Source organism: Merops nubicus, unplaced genomic scaffold, assembly GCF_000691845.1.
Source record: "Merops nubicus isolate BGI_N331 unplaced genomic scaffold, ASM69184v1 scaffold9881, whole genome shotgun sequence".
Lineage (NCBI taxonomy): Eukaryota > Metazoa > Chordata > Aves > Coraciiformes > Meropidae > Merops > Merops nubicus.
The window spans coordinates 20,541-39,871 of record NW_008587572.1 but is presented as its reverse complement, the minus strand read 5'-3'; the positions used below and the strand labels follow the sequence as shown (position 1 = coordinate 39,871).

Genomic DNA, 19,331 nt, shown 5'->3' with positions numbered 1-19,331 from the left:
TTAGTCCCGGAAACACCCGACTCCCTTCACAGCCCGGCAAGCGCAGCTCTGGCCTCGGTGACCCTTCTGTTCCCAGCTAAGGGGTAAGGGAAGCAGCCCCGCACCACGGATCAGGCGCCACGGTAGCGGGACCCGACAGAGCGGTGCTCGGCTCTCCCCCTGCCCTTCTTCCCGTGCGGGTCCCGCTCCTCGTGCCGTGTGAGCCACTACAAGTCAACCTAGCCCCAACTCCTTGGGGAAGGCCTTGCTCATTCATGCCGAATCCCCCTCACGCAGTAGTACTATTCAGCACTCCTTGAGGGACTGTTTCAGTCAGAAATAAAAGTCTTGCTTTTCTATATAATCCTCCATATTCACATAACAATACGTTCCTGACATACAGATTTTTATTAAGCTTATCACATGTAATTAAGCAGATACACTACATCAGACAGGCTAGCAGGGTTGTCAGGAGCCAGCTTTTTTTCCTCCAGCCATCTGTGGCGGTTGAAGTTTTATGGATTTCACACGTTTCAAAACTTGTTTCCACTTCTAAGCATGGTGATAAGAACACTTGCCGAAAGCTGTAACCATACTGACATCATGTGCCAGAAACACACAAAATACAAGAAATTGGAAGAATACATCAGATAAAGCCACATGTAGGAGAACAGATCTTGCAAGAGAGCTATGCTGCAGTATGACGCCGTGCATCTCTCAAAATAGACGTCTGAGGTCTTAAACAGGAACAGGGATCCTAATGGTAAAGGCCTTTAACACAAAAAAAAAAAAATGTAGCAGATGTTTTCGATGGTCTGCGTACAAGGGAAAGCAACATTAACATTTGGAAGCAATTATCCTGATGCCTAAAAAAGAACCACCTTCCTGCTCAGGCTTTTTCTTACTCAGTGTAAATGTGACACCACCATGTGTGTATTAAGTTGAATCTATTCTCAACTCACCCAAAGCGCAGAAGAGTGTAATCTTACCACATTAACATTTTCAGTCTTGTTTTTTATACATGTTTTTTTAAGTGAATCAAACCAGCACTACTAGGTATCTTGCTTCTGTTTGCAACAGTCAGCATTTTCCTAGGTGGATAATCCAGAGACCGATCAGTAAGGTTTAGATGTTATACTCTATCCACATCTGTTGTATGACGAACACACTCTTAAGACATCCTCCCATGGATGACTTGTTGAAAGCCTGCTGAAACAGAAGTCCTTTCTTTAGTTGGGAGTGATCCTCCTCGTCTGGTGTCCCAAGCCGGCAACACTTAACTGAAATAATCACAAGGGAGTGAAGTAACCAGCTTGAATTTGGCAGCAGCAGTACGTTCATAACGATTAAGTTGAGCAGTAGTTAAAGATTTAAAAGAAATTATGTATCCACAGTATATGTACAGTATAATTAACTTCTCAAAAGATTTTTTTCTCATTGCTATATTTTAAAGTTTGCCTTCAAATTATAGATAAGTCCTTTAAATGCGTGAAAGGCATAAAAATTCCCCTTCCCACACAAAAACCCCAAACAATGTATTTTAGTTTCAAAAATATTTTAAACTTGCAAACAAGCTTGGTATCAGTTAACCTGGTAAAATAGCTATGTGCTAAATAAAAGCACATCTGGTGGAAAGAGCGCAAAGAATGTTACAAGTGTGCTTAATTTTTGCTTGCAGCATCTGGCAGTGGGTAGCAGGACAGAGGCAGGAATCTCAGTGGGTCTCCTCCTGCATCTCTTCTGCAATAGTTTCTGTGGCACTGGCATTGGCAGCAGAGTTGAGAACTTCTCCAAAGTCTCCACCGGCAGGTTTGCTTCCTCCAACTTTAGACTAAAACACAGAGAGAGCCTCAACATACAGTTGCAGTTACTTGCCAAGCACTTAACTGTAGAAACGCAGCACCTCTGAGTGAGTAAGTTTAATAACTCTTTTCAGCAGAGCAGCTTTTCCAGGACTAAGCTACGTCCACAAGACTTTAAGTACTGTGGAAAACCACCACCAGCAGATGAACATAGCAGCCTCCCTTTGACTTCGAGAGACACCAAGCATGAAGCAGCCCCGATTCCAGGGAGTCTGAAGGTTGATGCACCCTCAGTTTAAATTAGGTACAGGCATGCAGCCTTTCAAGCACTTAGGCCCTGGAAGATTGAGAGTTAAAACTCACTTCTGTATTGTTCAAGAAAGAACCTTGAGCAGATTTCAGCCTCCGCAGCAATTCCTGAGATCTTTAGCAGAGCACAGCAACTATTTTACTTTCTCCACGTAATGCGTTTTCACTTCCCTCTGAACTATATACCCCATGCGACGGCAGGAGTGTTAATACCAGTCAGTTCTCAAGGGAACCCAGTTACCCATGCTACCACTTGCATGCTTCTCATCCAACCCAGTGTGCCCACAAGAACAATCAAATCTGGTACCAGTTACATGTAGTATTCATTTTCAAGTTGTGGTTTGTTTTTTTTTTTTACCACCTGGAAAAGCCATTAATGGTTATTTCTGGCACTTGAGGCTTTTGTGAGTAAATTTTAAATTAAGGTGCAAAAGGCCTTTTGTATTTTATGCCAGAAATGAGGGAAACTTCTCAAGCTATTCTCCTGTGTAGGATACTAGTCCTTCAGAAGGCATGGAAATAGAAGTGTAGACCATTTTGAATACATACTACTAGGCATGTTATACTAGCTACTTGTGCAGGTTAGCTAGCTGTTACACCTTCTAGTTAAATGAATCCTCCCATAAGATGTGCAGGAAGCTCATTTTTATCCTCAAATCATTAGGCAGAGAAACCATCTGCACAGTACTTAAGAAGATGTCGTCTTAAGCACCTTCAACAGTTTACCAATAACTAAAAAACAGGCTTCCCAAAGTCCACTTGAGTCTCTTCTCCACATCCACAGCTCCATAATCACCACGGTGTTTTAGTAATGCTTACCTTTAAGTTTTCAACTTTTTCCTCAAAGGATTTGAAAGTCGGAGAATTTCTAGGAAAATAAAGGAATTACAGAATTAAAACCAGATCTCATTAGTCTATAAACATCAGAGAACAAGCAGACAGTTCTTTTTCCATTGTCAGTGTAAGCTTTGTTTGGAGCTCTTTCCTTGTTTTAAGGGTAGCCTAAAAATAGTTTAGATCTCAATCTCCCCAAGTACTACAAAACTAAAATTCAAATACACTCATGTTGCAGATCATTTGTATCTTTGACAACTAAATATTGCCAGGATCAGTGACAGGATCTTTCATCACAACATCACAGGGACAACTAGCAAGTATTTTAGGTTTAGCTTATTATTCCCAGTGATTTCAAACAGGTTTCTGGCTTAAAAAAGGAAAAAAAGGAAAATTTAGTCACCACTTCTAGCTAGCACAGAAGAAATTGCTATTGCTGAAGAAAGCTCATCAGAGTTTTTTCACTTCTTGTAGGAAAACTAGCTTAATTAAATAGGCTAACATGTCCAATAAAAAAAAACCACGGTTCCTGATGGCATTTTCTGCTAACTTGTTAAATTTAAGGGAGGCTCCCCCTTCCCTTCTAGGTGCTGGAGACAGCTGTGATTACAAACGGTAAGTTGTGCACATGAAGAGTAGGACACCTTGGGGTTTTCCATGCTGAGGGCCAGTGTATTATTTATAAGGGTCAGAAGAACGGCTTAATGCTCCAACTGGCTGTCACTGCCATTTGCAGATTTGTGCAAGAGGCTTGTACACCTTCTCCACCTCTATGCAGGATGGAAAATGCTTGCCTTCAGTGGACTGGGACCAAGACTTAAAAAAAAAAAAAAATTATATAAAACTGGAAGACAGGCAGGTTTTCTCAAAAGGCCTTAAGCTTCCCTTCCCCCTTTGCGTGGTATTTGTGTAGGTCACCCACACTTAGCAGCATACTTTCACTTAGGAAAGCAGATGCTGACGTGTGTAATTATCTATATCCAACCAGAGGTCTCTCAGGAGACAGAGGAACACAGTGCCAGGCAAGGGGAGAGAAGAGGCAAGCACTCCCAGTCAGCAAGAGACTTTTTATGAAAACAGTGGGTTTTACTCACTTTCATTGTACTAAAACAGATGCCAAGCTATTGCCTTTATAACTTGGAATCATTTCATAACATTACATTTCTAACAGACAGGGAAAAGTTGTTACAGTTCTCTCTCCAAAACACCAGGCAAATGCATGTGGTTACATTCCAAACATGGGATAACCACACCACCCTTAAGCAGAAATAAACCAAATTTTATCCTATATCTTAGTACAGGAAATCCATCACAAAGTTGGGTGGGGTTTTTGGGTTTGTTTAAATCTGTGTTAGTTGACCTAAGATCAATCTGATTTGATTCCTCATATGAAAATAAACTCAACCGCTGTGTTATGCATACATTACCTCATAATTGGCATGCTAATTGAATGTTGTATGGAGCGTATACTAAATGGCAGCATTAAGAAAAAAGAAAGCAAGAAGTTAGTTCAAGTGATAGACCAAGAAGAAATCGGCTTAGAGAGCTGACTTCTGGACACCATTGTTGGTAAACAGCCAAACGGCCTTATACAGTCTTACATAGGAACTGCTTGGGTTTGCTTTTTCAAATTGCTTAGCCATGCACACATACAAGTACATCAGAGCAAAAGCTGCAACACCTTTCTTCCTTTTTAGAAAGATTCCAGTGCCATGCTTGTTAGTACAGACTCTGCTTAGCTGCAACAGTCTGTCTACTCAGGAAGTTTCTCGAGCAATCAGAGACTCATGCTGCATTGACAGTTTTGACAACATCAAGCAAAAAATGAATACTCAAGAGTCTTATCAATTAAATAATCTTCCTACTGAAAGAATTATTCCTGCATTCAGAAGGCTTCCATTTCAATTCAGTGTGAGATTTCCAGTCTCATCAATACAAATTATCAACTCGTCCATATAAAACAGCTAGCGAGAGCAGTCACAGCAATCTGTATTCACAGTCAGGTTTATGCTGGGGCAGGGAGAAAGTCATAGTCTCAAACTTCTGAAATTCGTGGAAGATTTCTGTAGCCTAACAGTGTTGCTATACAGTTACTGTTTGTTATGCAGCAACACACTTCTACTCCTAAAAGGCACCTGGGTATCGATTAAGGAGCTCTGAAATAACTTCAAGACCATCCAGCATCTACTTTCATTCCATATTCTAGAAAATTCCTGTTTATTCTTGATACAAATCGGTCTTATACATTAAATAATTATTGTCAGATACCATAATTGTAAGTTAGAAAAACAGATGATCACAGGTTTTCATAACTATACTTGGCACGTCAATTTTTCACTGGGCTTTATGGCGTCTTTCAAGAGAAGACTTTCCAGACAACGGCTGGGATTGGAACCTCTCATTTGATACACCTCCAAAACTCCCACTAGTACTTCAGCACAATGTCAGATACAGTCGCAGAAGCAAAAATGTTCTCTGTTCGTTGCAGAACGAGTTTTAGGAGATTCTTTTGGAAAGCTCATCAGTAGAACACAAGGACAGAAGAAAATCCTACACACAAAAAATTCCTTTAAGGTTGTGATCCATTGAGGCAGATGCACAGCTGAGTGTTGGTTTGTAGTTACAGTGCACTGGGAATCAGATAAGCAAAGACCAGATGCTGTCCTGACACACACCAGTAATACATGGCTATGTTTATCCCTTTCCTCAACTCCATTTCTTCATAGAAAATTTGGCTTCCACAAGCTTTTCCAGAGCACATAGAAACTGATGGTCTTCCAGAGTGTAATTTATATTCCTTGCTGTGATGCGTATTAATAGAAGTTCTGACCTTACTATATACTGAGTTTTAGGACAGAAATAGGCTGATACTAACTAGTTCTCTTTGTTCAGTCATGCTCTGCCACTGCCCTTCCCTCTGCAGATGCCTCCCTGTAAGTTTAAGGCTAAAAGAGCATTCAAGTTCCCTTCTTTTCCACATATATTTAGAGCCTGTAGACCTGCTCACACTGAAAAGCAACAGCCTACTGCAGATCTTTTAATAGATGTCTGGGGAAATTTCGTTTAGTCTCATACAGATCAGAAGAACTACTAGGAACTAACAGGAGAAGTACTTGTACATTCATGAAGGATATACTTGCTGTTGTACAATACACTTACACATACTCAGTATCTATTTTGAAAAATGTCACTGTATGACAGTATATAGTTTTATCACAGAATAATCTTGTTTGCAGGAAAACTGGATTAGATAAATTCATTTGATCTTTTCCTAACATCAAATCACCTGTTCTTCAAGTAGTGCTAAGAAGTACAATTAAGCTTTGACAAGCTTTACAAAGCAAAGAACTTGTATTTCTTCTTAGAAATGAGAGAACGCCACATCAAAGCACTCTCTTAACTAGGCCATCAAGTTGGGCAGTTTGAAGAAGAGAAGCCCTTTCTACAATGCTCACAAGCAAACCCCCAGCTTAAACAAAACAAAAAAATATATATAAAAACCCCAAAAAGGCACAATAATTTGCTCTCCAGCCTTTCATGTATTTTGTATTGCATTAAAAGCTTTCTTATCCTTTATGTGATTAATTTTATAGCTATTACATTGCCTCACATTTTGAAAGTGCACAAGGAGGTATGCCATAGTCCCTGCCTGAAAAATACAGGCTGAAGACTGCATAAGCACTAGTTATTTGCTTTTTTTAATAGTTAAGTTTCCAGATGATATAAATTATGCTATTTAGGAGTCCATGACCATATCAGATTACAACCAACCTAGAAAGGAACAGAGTGCATTTTTAGCATAAGAAAAACCAGAGAAAACAATCAGAAAGCAATGCACTGGCTTTGCATCACCAGTCCTCCCTCTTCCTCTCTTCCATCACTTTCCAAGTTCACAGCTTCACCCACTGCCTTACTCCCTTCCACAACTACCTCCAAAATCACTTTGCAGTGCAAGAATGAAGACCTGCATGTCGATGTTTGCTGCATAGAACATGTGGAAATAGTCCAACACAGAAGAAATTAAGCCCTTGCATCTGAGAAGTCCCTAAGCTGAAACAGTAAAAGAAAAGCAAAGCCATGATGAAGCAGCCAGATGAAAGTTTAGGAATAAAAATGTACCTGCATGTCTGGTATTTATTCAAGTAAGTAAGTAATTATCTGGCCCATCAGGTCTCATTTCCAGGAAAGAACTTGGGTGTCTAAATCTAAAGTTCAGATTTGTGCAGTCTTAAAAGTAGACATCACTTGAGTACTCACATAATCCCAGGACATGAATTCATTGGTTGAAGCCAAGATGAACTTGGTCCTCAGGAAAGAAAAAAGACCTCAAAGGTTTTTAATCTCCCGTTTAAGTGTAGCTAAGATCTTGAACGGCACTAACTCGTCCCTCTTTTTTTTTTTCTTTTTGTTTTGTTTTGTTTTTAAACCTAGCTGCTCCTGAATTTGTAACAATACCTCAAATATTCATTGCCATGATTCTCCCCAAGAAGCACACCAACAGTGTGGACTCCTCTGGCCCTGTTACATTTCCTCCCAGTGGCCCAGTTTCTGACAGAGTACTCAACACCCACCTAGCCACTAACCTGAGTAATTAGGACACTCTTCTTTTGAAGTATTAAATTCCTGAAGCCAGAAGAGACCTATAAGTCTGTGCTTGCCCTTGTCAAAGGCAATAGTCTAATACTAGTGGGGCAACACCATAGCCTTAAGGAAGAAAGGTAAACCTTGTTAAGCAAGCAGTCAATCTCTGCATCCAAGTACAGAGACATCTTCCAGGCTCCCTCTGTCTTCCCAGTGCTGAAGGGGAGATGTTTCAGACAGGCTGCTATTCTTACACTTGAGGAAATTGTATTTGTTTAGACAAGGCAGATAAAAGGCAATGCAGACAAGGTGACTAAAAGACTCGGTGTCTGGAGCTGCTGAAATAATCAACTCAAAGGTAAGTATCGTTTAACTGGACAAACTGTGAACAGAGCATGCATAAACTATTTTACATTTAGACTCTAGTGATTTGATTAGGGTCACAATGCTAAACAGCCATTGTAATAGACATGAAGAAGGGAAAATTTATACTCTGTCAAGGCACAAACACTGTACAGACAAGGAGGAGGAGGAATTCTGCATGCCATTGACCTCAAAGCCATATTCCATATCTTTACAAAAAAACTTGTGGAATCATTTTAACAGATTTCTTACTTTCTTACAAGGAAGAGAAACTGATTGGTTATGTATTCTCAAAATTATCTGCTCTGGGATATTTACCAGGTGGACCTTGAAGAAACATCTTCCCTGACATTAAAAGAGCTTATGTTAACTAACAGCAGAGAAAAAAAGAAATTACCTTTTACAGACCAAACTTATTTAAAAGTTTTAAAGGAGACAGTCTGACTACATGCTTAAGTTTCAGAAACAATCCTTGCGCCCACCTTACCTAAAGGAATGTGAAAATGCCTGTAGTCTGCACAATGCCAGAGCAAGCATTAAAAAGAGAAAGGAAGTTCTGATAAATCTGAAGAAAAATATGTAACTGTGTAGCTGCACCTTCAAAGTGTTTTCTCACTACATTTCAAAAAGCAAGAAAGAGGTTAATGGCAGCACTTGAAAACAGGGCTGATTTTATTACACTGCTTTCCAATGCAGCAATATTCTATTAGAATGTGTGAATTTTTATTTATCCAATAATTGAAAAATAAGTTGGATCCACTAGTCACAACAAATTACAAGCAGAAATGAGGAGCTGTATGTTCCAGTAGTAAAAATTATGTAATCAAAGAATTGTAAGCTAAGCATATGACTGGACTGCATCCAAGGAAGAGTTTTCCATGCAGCTCACAATAGTGCTAAAAACGATCACTGAACTTACCCATTTAAGAATTTAAAAGTGCCAATTGTCCATTAAAAACATAATAAAATCAAGCCACTGCTATGAGGTAGAACAGCTTACAAAGAAATAAAACAGACCTGAAAGGAATCCAGACACAAGACCAAAAAAAAAAAAAATCACTAAAAAACACACACAACAGAAACAAAACAAGACCAAACCACAAACAGTGAAAGACATCATTTAAATGTAGTATTCCACAAGCTGAGAAAGTCAGAGAACAGAACTGACAATGCCATGTGCACTACAGAGGCAGGCAGAAAATGCCACCTGCAACCCTACCAGAAACATACCAGCAGCAGTGGAGGTAACAGCATACACTGCTTCTCTTGCATATATAAAATATACACCACAGAACTCTTCTGCATCAGTGAGGACATACAAGCACATTTTGCAGCAAGTTGCTCAGCTCTCCTAAAACAGATGCTGAGGGTTCTTGATAGATTAACTTTTAGAAGTGCTACATACACTAACAGCGTAAATTTAATTCAGTGAACTGCTTAAATCAAAAATGCAACTACTTGGAACAGCTAAAGAAATTTACCTGACATCTTCAAACTTCTTGGTTATGACTGAACCAACAGATGAAAAAGCAGCAGAAGCTTTCTGACTAGCCTGAGATAGGGTTTCTGATGTTTTCTTGTACCTGTGTTGAAACAAAATTAAGTCTGTAGTTATTTTACTAGACTACATAAGGAAACTTTTAGTGTCCATAAATTTCTATGAAACATAAAGGTATATTTCAGCTTTGGGGTCAAATGGAAAAACAACTTAAGAGATTATTTTGAGCCACTGCATTCCCTTCTGGCTACAGTATCTCGGCCACCTCAGACTTCAGATGAGGTTCAACAGCATGCATCTGCTACCCCTTATCCAGAAGAGATGCTCTCTGCTATTGTAGGATTAAAAGAAATCACAGCAAAAAAATATCCCACCACAGAAAACCCCAAGAGAACAACACTATGCACACACATTGAAAAAGAACAGAGGTCTGTTTTTATGCCTAGTGTCTAAAATCTTACAGCCAAATGGTTTTGTTAATGAACTTCACAATAACAAGTTTCACTCATAGAATGGTTTAGGTTGGAAGGACCTTCAAAGATCATCTAGTTCTAACCCCGACTGCCATGGGCAGGGACAACTCCCACTAGCTCAAAGCCCTGCCCAACCTAGTCTTGAACACATCCAGTGATGGAGCATCCACAGCTTCCCCTGGGCAACCTGTTCCAGTGTCTCACCACCCTCATAAGGAAGAGCTTTTTCCTTACACCTAATCTCAATCTACCATCTTCCAGTTTGAATCCATTACCGCCTGTCCTATCACTACAAGCCCCTACAAAAAGTCCCGGCCCAGCTGTCTTGTAGGCCCCTTTCAGAGACTGGAAGGCCACAATAAGGTGTCCCTGGAGCCTCTGCTTCTCCAGGCTGAACATCACGAACTCTCTCAGCCTGTCCTCATATGAGAGGTGTTCCAGCCCTCTGATCTTCTTCATGGCAACCCTGAGGTACATCCTCTTGCATTCTGTGTAGTCATTCATTGCAGAAGGCAGTTCCCTGTATACCATAAACTAACAGTTATGTTTGGTGTTTGGCAAGAACATTAACTGTGACTTTGAACTCTTCCTCCATGAGCTCGGCTTACAACAATTTTTCAGGCTGGAAAAGGATATTCTGTTGGACTTAGGACACCTTGGTATCTCAGTAACAGAATCTCAGATATGTCAGTCAAAAAGTATATTAGAATTGCCCGTATTATGGTCAATCATTCTTATTTTGCATGAAATGATATGGGTAACAGTGGCCTTCTTTAAAGAAATCTATGATGATTAATCCAGGTAAGTTTTAGTGCAACTTAGCTTTGTGTTATCTACACTCATCTCATTATACAAGAACGGAGAGTTTAGATGTGGCATGAACTACATGGTTTTCACCTCAACAGCTGAGACAAGCACCATGAACTGGTACATACGCTGTGGTTGATGTAACATCTTGCCAGCTTTTGGTAATGTTCTGCCTTAGTTCCTGCAGCGAGTTAATTCCCAGCTTCCTCTTGATCTCTGCTAGATGCTTCTCTTTGGCAGCTAGCACTTGTGAGAGCGTCTGGATTTCCTCTTCCACCTGTGGCAGCAGAGTTGATGAGTGTTAACAAGTGATATACTCAGCCATTTAGCCATGTATTTATTAAAACATCTACTAGGCATCAGTAATGGGAGGGCTAACACAGTTTTTAACATTGCTTCACAGTTGTTTCTGAAAACTAAAATGGAAATCCACCGTATTCTACATCACAAGCTAGTAAGAAAGTAAGCTACGTGCTGCTAGCTCTGTTACTGGAACATGCACAAGGAAGTGTGTAAATAAAACTGTACAGTTAGAGATCATTACCTTTAGACAACGTTAGTCTATATGAAGCTTGAAGATTAGTCAAACCTGGGACAACTGCCAAGCCTGTATTCTCCTGCCACATCAGGAAGCTCAGACCATGTCTGATCCATACACAAGTTTTCTCTCCTTGCTTGAACAGAAAGGCTCTTTTGTGGCTTAAGCCAGCAACTGCAAGCTGGATTCAGCCACAGGAGTGCCTTCCCTTGGAGCAGGAGTGGAAATGGTGACAGATTGAGCAGTTTAAAAAGAAAAAAACAACAAAAAAAAACCACCAAAACAACAATGAAAAAAACCCCAGCCCATAACAACAAAAACACAGCAGCTGTTCAGCAACTAGAGAACTGTATTAGTTTTATACTTCCTTCTTTGCACAGATGGTCACTTAAACCTCTCTCAGAGGCATGACGAAATCATGATCACAAATGTCAAAACAGTTTTATGATGCCATTCCGTAGGATATATAGATGTGACAGAAGCACCAAGGCCAATTGTGCAAAGGTGAGGCATACATCCAACCCTACTTCTTCATCCAGACTGGACCTACTTTATGGAGTATCAGGCTGCCCACTCACCTAAGCTCCTTCGAGGCTCCTACCGGTGTCTTCAATACACCTTTGTTTTGGATACTGTCTGAAGTTCAGTGTCACCTACCCTAGCAGGACCAGATTTTCTTCACCATCCTCAGCTGATAGGACTGGTATGAAATAATACTCGGGACTACCAAAACCAAGACTGTATTTAATGTGCTTATTTCACAGCTAACCTTCGTTTGCCAACCTTAGGCTTAAGTTGATGTCTTTTATTAGGGTCCTAAAGTCAAATAGAACTACAAAACAAAAAAAGACTGGTAACTCAATAAAGCTTGACTTTGACAACTTTGAGATACATGTATCAGGCTTGAATACTTGAGTGTCCTTTGAAGAGTGCCACTTTAACTGTCTCTTAAAAAAAATCTTCCATATGAACTATGGACAAGAGCAGTTACATGGTTAGACATTAGCAAAACAGTGTCTACTCGGATATTACTATGAAGAATCCTTCAGAAAAACAATAGGTTTAGTTACTCCATGTCAGTTGAGACAATACTTAGTTCTGGCTTCTAACCATGTTCTCTCTGACAGCCTAATTAACCCCTTCTCACTTAAGGAAAAAAAAAAGGTTAGGCATTTATGCACCTTGCTTTAAGATCCATATGCACAGCATTTGTAGCTTAATTCCCCATAGCTAGAACTAACTATTCTTTTCTCCTTGACATGTTTCCCTTCCCTCCCCACAATACACAGGAGTGCCATACCCAGCTTTAGACACTCTCAGAATAAATGTGCAAAGCATTAACTGTATGTTCAAAGACAGCATGATCTCAGATTTTCATTCTCAAAACCAGTTTAAGAGTTATTTGCAAGACATTTACCTTAGCAAGCTCTTTCCTTAGCTCATCCTGTTCTTCTTCTGAGAGTGTTTCTTCCATACCAACTGTAGCAGCAGCATCCTCTCCAACCTCAGGTATAGAGTCACTTCTCAGCAGCCCTTGAGGTGAATAAATCATCATAAGTCAGATCATCACGTGTGTGCCAGATAGCAGCTAACGTTCATATACAGCCCTTTTGTGCCAGTGCAAAAACAAAACTGATGAGAGGACACCAAAGTCACACTCCAAGTACTATGGTGTGCAGGAAACCAGAGGCTTTTTTACCAGCTGTTCTGTTCCATGAAGTTGTATTAAAGTTCAATATAATTGCAACTGCTGCTGTAACAGGTGACTGGAAACATGTCGAGAGCAACACATCCCACTACTCTGATAGAAACCAAGGCACAGAACACTATGTCCCAACCAGTGGTTTCTACACAACCCCTGCCCTCCGTGCTCTCTCCATGTGGCACAGAAGCTCTGGAAGCACTGAAGGTGTTCAAGACCAATGCAGAGGCTCCCTCCCTCACCACTCTCTGGATCAGCTTAAAAACCACCTGTCTCACTAGGAGCAGTCATGGCAACAAGCAAGCTCAGCAAAAAGGAAGAAAAGGGTTGCACTGCAAGTATGAACTCTTCTCCCACACCCTGCTCAGCCTCTCTGCCCCTAGTAACTGAGGCCACTGTGGCTAGAAAGTGACACATACCATGGAACTAGAAGTAAGATGCTGTTTTGCACCTACATATTTAAGACAGATGAGAAGCCTGGAGAAGGAGTTCAAGAACTTCAGACAAAGCCATGGAGTGCTGAGAAAGGACCGAGAAGAATGTGAATCCACTCACACTGCTGCTTCTCACCCCTTCCAGATCCAGAAACCAAAACTCTGCCAAACTCCTCTGTATGAATCCCAAACAACCCTATGGTCTTCCTCAACTTTCACCTTCACAGCTTAAGGGACAGGAAGAACAGTATTATTTGTATTACTATGATACGCTCACTTTAAAGGTTCATTTATTCTTAGTCCATAGTGCTTGCAGCAAGATCACTTTAGACACCTTTTACTGCAACAAACGTTTTCCAGCAAAAGATTTTTCATTTTGAGTCTTTGTAGCTGACACACAAACATACAGCTTGCCAGAATTAAGCAATCCTGTTCCATTTGCAAAGAGACCAGTCTGCAGAGAGAATACATGAGACACAACTGTTAGGTTGTGGACTCCCAGAACTAATTTTCTATTCAAGAGGTAAAAGAGCTTTATAGATGATAAAAAAGAAAGGAAATAATCTTAAAATAGAAGGGAGGGGGAAGATTGTTTTGTTTGTAAAGAGAGAGTATGTGGATGTATATAATATGTAGTTCAGGTAAGTTGAGTGTTGCCTTACTAGTCATTATAGTAATTCACCAGATAAAATTCCATCCTCATTTCCATCTTCTGATGGCACTCCACACTACAATTTGCTCCAGGAGTCAAAAAACTCATTAACGTGCAATGAGAGCACCACCACGATTTCATTGTGAAGCTTGACATCAAATAGCTATGTCCCAATCCACTGAAAAGTCAGAGGAAAAAGAATTCTGTGAGCCTGTAAGTAGTTGTCAGTACTCTAAGACGCTCCTAGCAGCTGTCAGGTCTAAGAAAAGACGAGGCCTTGTTCTTGATCAGGTTACCAGAGTCGGGTAAAGCTCAATTTCACAAATGATTTCCAAAACAGTATGTTTTCTGCATGTATTTGTGTACTTCTGTATTTGTGCACTTGTCCTCTAGAAGCACACACAGCTGCATGGGCAGAACATTTATAACAGGGAAGCTACCATGGAACACACTGAAAAGAGGCATACAGAAAGGAACTGAAACCCCATTCTGCATTTATTTATTACATACATACCACGTTTTTCCAGAGATTTATGTCTGTCTGCTACACAAGCATAATGTAGTTCCTACAGGTTTCCCAATACACTATTTTCTGGCATAAATCTAGGGCAGAAAAACATTCCAAGTCTAATGCCCAATCCAAAGCACAGCACTACAGCACCAAGAAAAAAAAAAAAATTACAGCTCATGTCTCACAATCAGAAAATTTTTATACATCAATTTATTTCCTTTTCTCAACATCCAGTGGTTAAGAATGTAGTATCTTTTTATCAAACAGCTATTTATCCTATTAATTACACATACTTATAATGAAGGAAAGCTAACAATTTAAACGCATTTTCCCCTGACACCCTTTGACCCTCAGTACTCAAGCCTCCAATGCCTGACCTTGTTCTCCATCTGCAGGCCCCTCAGAGACTACAGAGCTGGCTGTTGCAAAAGCCATTTCAGAAAGTTTGGAAGTACCAAAGATGACGCTGACTCCAAGAGCATTAGCACATCCAGCTGAAAATCTGCTCAATCTGGGTATGAAAGGTCATCTGGATTATCTCACCAAAAATAGATCAAATGAATCCAGCAGCAGGAAAACATGCTGGATTGTCTCACACAGCAATAGCTTCTGTTTAGGGAAGGTACCTTCTCTTAGGAAAAAGTAGTGTTTTAAGGGAGTTTGTGCTGCTTGTTGCCTACATTGAACTTAAAACACAACACTAAGAAGCAAGGGAATAATCTCCCCTTCGCATTTCTAGATCTTTTAGTAAAACAGGACATCACTGCTACTTGGAGTCCTCCATGCCTCACCCTGTACATCCAATCACACCTTCCTCTCCTCACCCCTGACCCCCCTTTCCATTTATATACTTTTGCATACTTCAAATGGAGCTAAAGAAAGCATCTTCCCACCAGTCTTTATTCCGTCACCTCCTCTCCCATCCGGTTACTGTTCACCTCTCTGCGCCCTTTGCCCCCGTTCCTCAGTTTGCTCCCAAGGCTTGCAGGACACGGTTCATCTGTGCTGTGTGAAGGCTGTGCTAGGCAGCCAGCCCAGAAACAGCTGCCTACACAGATCACAACCCACAGATCTCCAGAAAGGTATGGCCACGACTCAATACCTCGTAAACTAGGGCTGACAGACAGTAAGACCCTGGCTTTGAGCACGCTTCGTAAGGAAAGGTGCACAGCCCACCTTGGATATTTTTGTGGGGTGCAGGGTAAGGAATCGGGGAAATAGCAGTCAGCCAACAGATGGAAATACTTCAGCTCAGACTGTTATTAAGAGAGCATTTCTCACTTGTGGTCTTCTGTGTTCGCCAACAGAACTGTTATTTGCTTCCAATTTTTCACCTTCCACCACATTAGTTATCTTGCATCTTTAGCGTTGCAGAGGGCTTAAAATTCAGTCATGTGGTGCTCTGATGGCTGTAACAAAGTTCAGCTGAGCATTTCATGTCTCAGAATAAAAACTCCGTTTGGAAAAAAAAAATTGCGAAGACTTGTCTAATACTGGGAAAAAGTTACCTAGTTGTAAGGTCAGTTCAGGTGTCTGTATTTCTAAGATTAACATGTTATTCGAGCAGTTTATCAGATCTACTTAAATGAACCAAATAAAGACATGAACAACTTAGTTGATAGGACTCCACAGGCCACGTCAGGGAAACAGCACTTAAGCTCCCATTATTCTGCCGGAGTACCCAAAGCATTAGTCACTCAATTTATGCTCAGGTTTTCTGGTTCAGGGTTTGCTTTGGTTGGTTTCAACCCAAGTTCATGTTCTTTTTTGACCAGAACCTCCTACCTCTTTCTGGCCTGAATTCAGAGATTAGCAGTTTAAGGAAGTTGTGGTCATTTCAGATGAGCAGCTTTTGGGGCAGGGGAGAGTTAGCCTTCACAGATCTTTATCTTTAGATGGACATATTCTTCTGTCAAACATCAAGAACGAACATTTTGGCTACAACTAGACGGTTAGCAAAGCTAAAGAAAAATGGCACTTTATTAGAGTGCAGGAGAACAAGCTGTTACAAGATTATAAAATCATTCCAGCATCTGAGTAATGTACAGTACTACAGAGGATATTTCTTTTGCAATATATAAGATCAAATTTAAGTGCTTCCCATTTATCTCAATGAAAAAGCCAAAGCAAGACATATTTATTCAACTTGAGGAGAAAGTTCTTGGGCTTCTCCCAAACACTAATCATATATTCATTCAAAGTGAATGTAAAAGAAATAAAAGCCCAGAAAAGTTTGGTGCTTATGTTGATGCATCACCACCAGATACAAAGGACTACTCCTCCTCCTCTGGAAGAGGTAGAAGTTAATCACTGCAGAATTGAAAGCCTATCACAGCTGCCAGAGGCCCCTAGCTCATCTCTGGTTTAGTTCACAGACGCTCCCCAAGGGATGCATAATTCTCTAAGATTTTAAAGAAGAAGCCCATCAATAAAAAAGTCACCACCTTTGTAACTTTGCTTTGTCACACCTGAAGTGTGAAGCTAAGCTTTCTATATTTTTAATTACTCTGAAAGATGGCGTCCAGTAGAACCGAATGGAATGGAAAGGTGTTAAAACCAGACTAGGATGTTTTGGGAGGCAGGTGTTGGTGTTCTGCACAACTGGCTACCACCTTGAAACTGGTAGGGTTAAGCACCAAATGGATACTGCTGAGCACAGCGCGCAACAGCTGCTGCCTCAGGGCAGTGTGACTATGGTTAGTGTCTGCAGGCATAATATTTGCAGCATTTTAAATGCTAAAATGCAGCAGGGTAAAGGTGTTAGAAGGATTTTTCATTAATCGGTGATATTTTCAGTAATCGGTGATATTTTCAGCACCAAGGCAAAAGCAGATGGTAGACTATCCAGAGCTCTGAAGTCAAACTTGGTATACAAACCTACCTCCCCCCCAAAAAAGCTAATAGTCAAATTAGGCAAATTACTTCAATCTTGCAGAAGTTGCCCTTGTGTTCCTAATTTTTTTGCTCACTTCATTTTCCCCTCAAGCTGTCTTTCTACTGAATTAGGAAATAACAAATAAGGTAAAGCTGGTAAATGCACAGCACATGAGCTATTACTTGTATGATACACCAAAACTAATAAACTACCAGAGCCAACAGCAGGTCAACTTTGACCTTCATGTACACCTGCATTTCAGACAAATTTTATGGATTCTTAATCTGAGAAGTCCCTTTTTACAAATACTAATGACTAAGGTTTTCATGTAGAGGTTTTGAAAAAGGAAGAGAAGGAAGTTACCAGACTTTGCCAGTGTAGGTGATCCGGGTGGAGAAAGGTTTATGCTAGGCGACAGGTAAAGGTAGTTCCTGTTCACTCCAGTGTTGAAATCGAAGGGGGATTTGTAATCCTCACAGAGCTCCATGCCAGGAGGCTCCGAGCGCGCAGCCATCCTCCGCTCCCGCCGCGGCGCTCATCCTCCTCGCCTCCTCAGAACCCCCCTGCTCCTTCGCTCCACGCTCGCTGTGCCTCCTCCTAGCATCCAGCTCCTGCCCCTGTTAGAGCCGACAGAGCCGCGCAGCCAGGCATCGCCTGGCCAGCTTGTAGCTGCTGCTGTTTACATGGCACAGAGCTAAGTTCCTGTCAATTTATAACTGGGGCTGGACTTAAACAGACCGTTCCTTTAACAAACATCCACAGTGCACAGCTCTCGGCTCCTGGGAGTGCCTTGGTCCTCTGCAGAGTCACATCAAGAATTTTCTACCATTTAAATAAAAAAAGGTCATCTGACTGCAGCTACACCAGGATATCCTTAATCTTCTAGGACACAAAAGGATTACTAGCCGTAATCTACCCTACATACCATCTGTGTAGGACTTTTTTCTCTGATTAATGGAAAATTCTGCATGCGTAACTATTTCTTCAGCTGCTTCCACCAGTGTAATAACTAGTAGCCAGAACTGAGTCTCTGCTGCCCAGGTACCTACCACACTGCGGGAGAAAGCGGCACTCGTCTCTGAAGGCTGTACCACCTCATTTTTTTCATAAATATTCTAATGTGCATTATAATTTTTGCCCATGAGGCTAAATGTATCTGGGTATGAGGTGAGGTTGGTTTGTTAGTTTTGTTTTTAAAAAGATTGATATGCACTGCCCTACGTCCTTGGTGCTTCAGCCTACGTCGTTTAGAGCAGTCGGTTATGCCAGGAACTGGCAACACTGGAATGCATCCTCCTGATGAAATGCATTTATGTTTTGACACATATACCATAAAGAAAGATCAGCTTACATAAACCGCCTGATTTCATGCTGGGGGTGTAAGAGTTATCCCTGGGAAGCAGAAGCTTCTTAGCTAAAAGAGGCATTCGTGCAGTTTTGCAGCACTTCACTGCCTTTTTTTTTTCCTTTCAATGCCAGCTTCTTTCACTGAAAACTGAAGCTTACTAGCAGTGTAGATCACCCTCACAGCTGAGTAACCTCACACCTTCACCTGGGCTCTTCTCTGCAGCCTACCCATGGAGGATTATGCTCAAATGGAAGATAATCTTTCCTCCCACCACAGGAGTGCTGCTTTAAGACAGAGCCGATCAGAGTCATCGCACCAGCCCCTGCTCAAAGCTGTAGAAGTGAAGGAGCCTTGCAGCATAGCCCAGTCAAGCCTGGGAGACGTATTCCCTGGAGATACCAGAAGCAGTTCACTTTATTCTCAAGTTTCCACTGCAGTCAGTGGGCACAGGAACAGACCTTCCAGCTAATTAAAGACCAGTTCCTGGAGGCTGCAGACCTACATTGGCTTCTGGTGCAGACCACCTGCAGGCTCATAACAATGAGAGTGTTGGAGCCTGAAACACAGGTCTCTGCTATTTTCCAAACCCCAAGAAGAAAAGAAAATATAATGCCCCTCTGCATTT

The 19,331-nt window shown here is 41.0% G+C and overlaps 1 protein-coding gene across 3 annotated transcripts; it reads right to left on the bottom strand.

Annotated features, from left to right (window-relative positions):
- Positions 1 to 1,339: 1,339 nt before the first annotated feature.
- Positions 1,340 to 17,872, bottom strand: TPD52 (tumor protein D52). 3 transcript variants are annotated; one of them, XM_008948958.1, is made up of 8 exons: positions 17,722 to 17,845; positions 12,602 to 12,717; positions 10,775 to 10,923; positions 9,350 to 9,451; positions 8,356 to 8,382; positions 4,352 to 4,393; positions 2,910 to 2,958; positions 1,694 to 1,810 (listed from the first exon to the last, which is right to left on the bottom strand). In XM_008948958.1, the coding sequence occupies exons 1-8, from the start codon at positions 17,843 to 17,845 to the stop codon at positions 1,694 to 1,696; spliced, it is 726 nt and encodes a 241-aa protein (XP_008947206.1). The 3 variants fall into 3 exon arrangements, with proteins under 3 accessions (XP_008947207.1, XP_008947205.1, XP_008947206.1); XM_008948957.1 differs by lacking the exon at positions 8,356 to 8,382 and having other exon boundaries at positions 1,500 to 1,810; positions 17,722 to 17,872; XM_008948959.1 differs by lacking the exons at positions 4,352 to 4,393; positions 8,356 to 8,382 and having other exon boundaries at positions 1,340 to 1,810; positions 17,722 to 17,872.
- Positions 17,873 to 19,331: the final 1,459 nt, after the last annotated feature.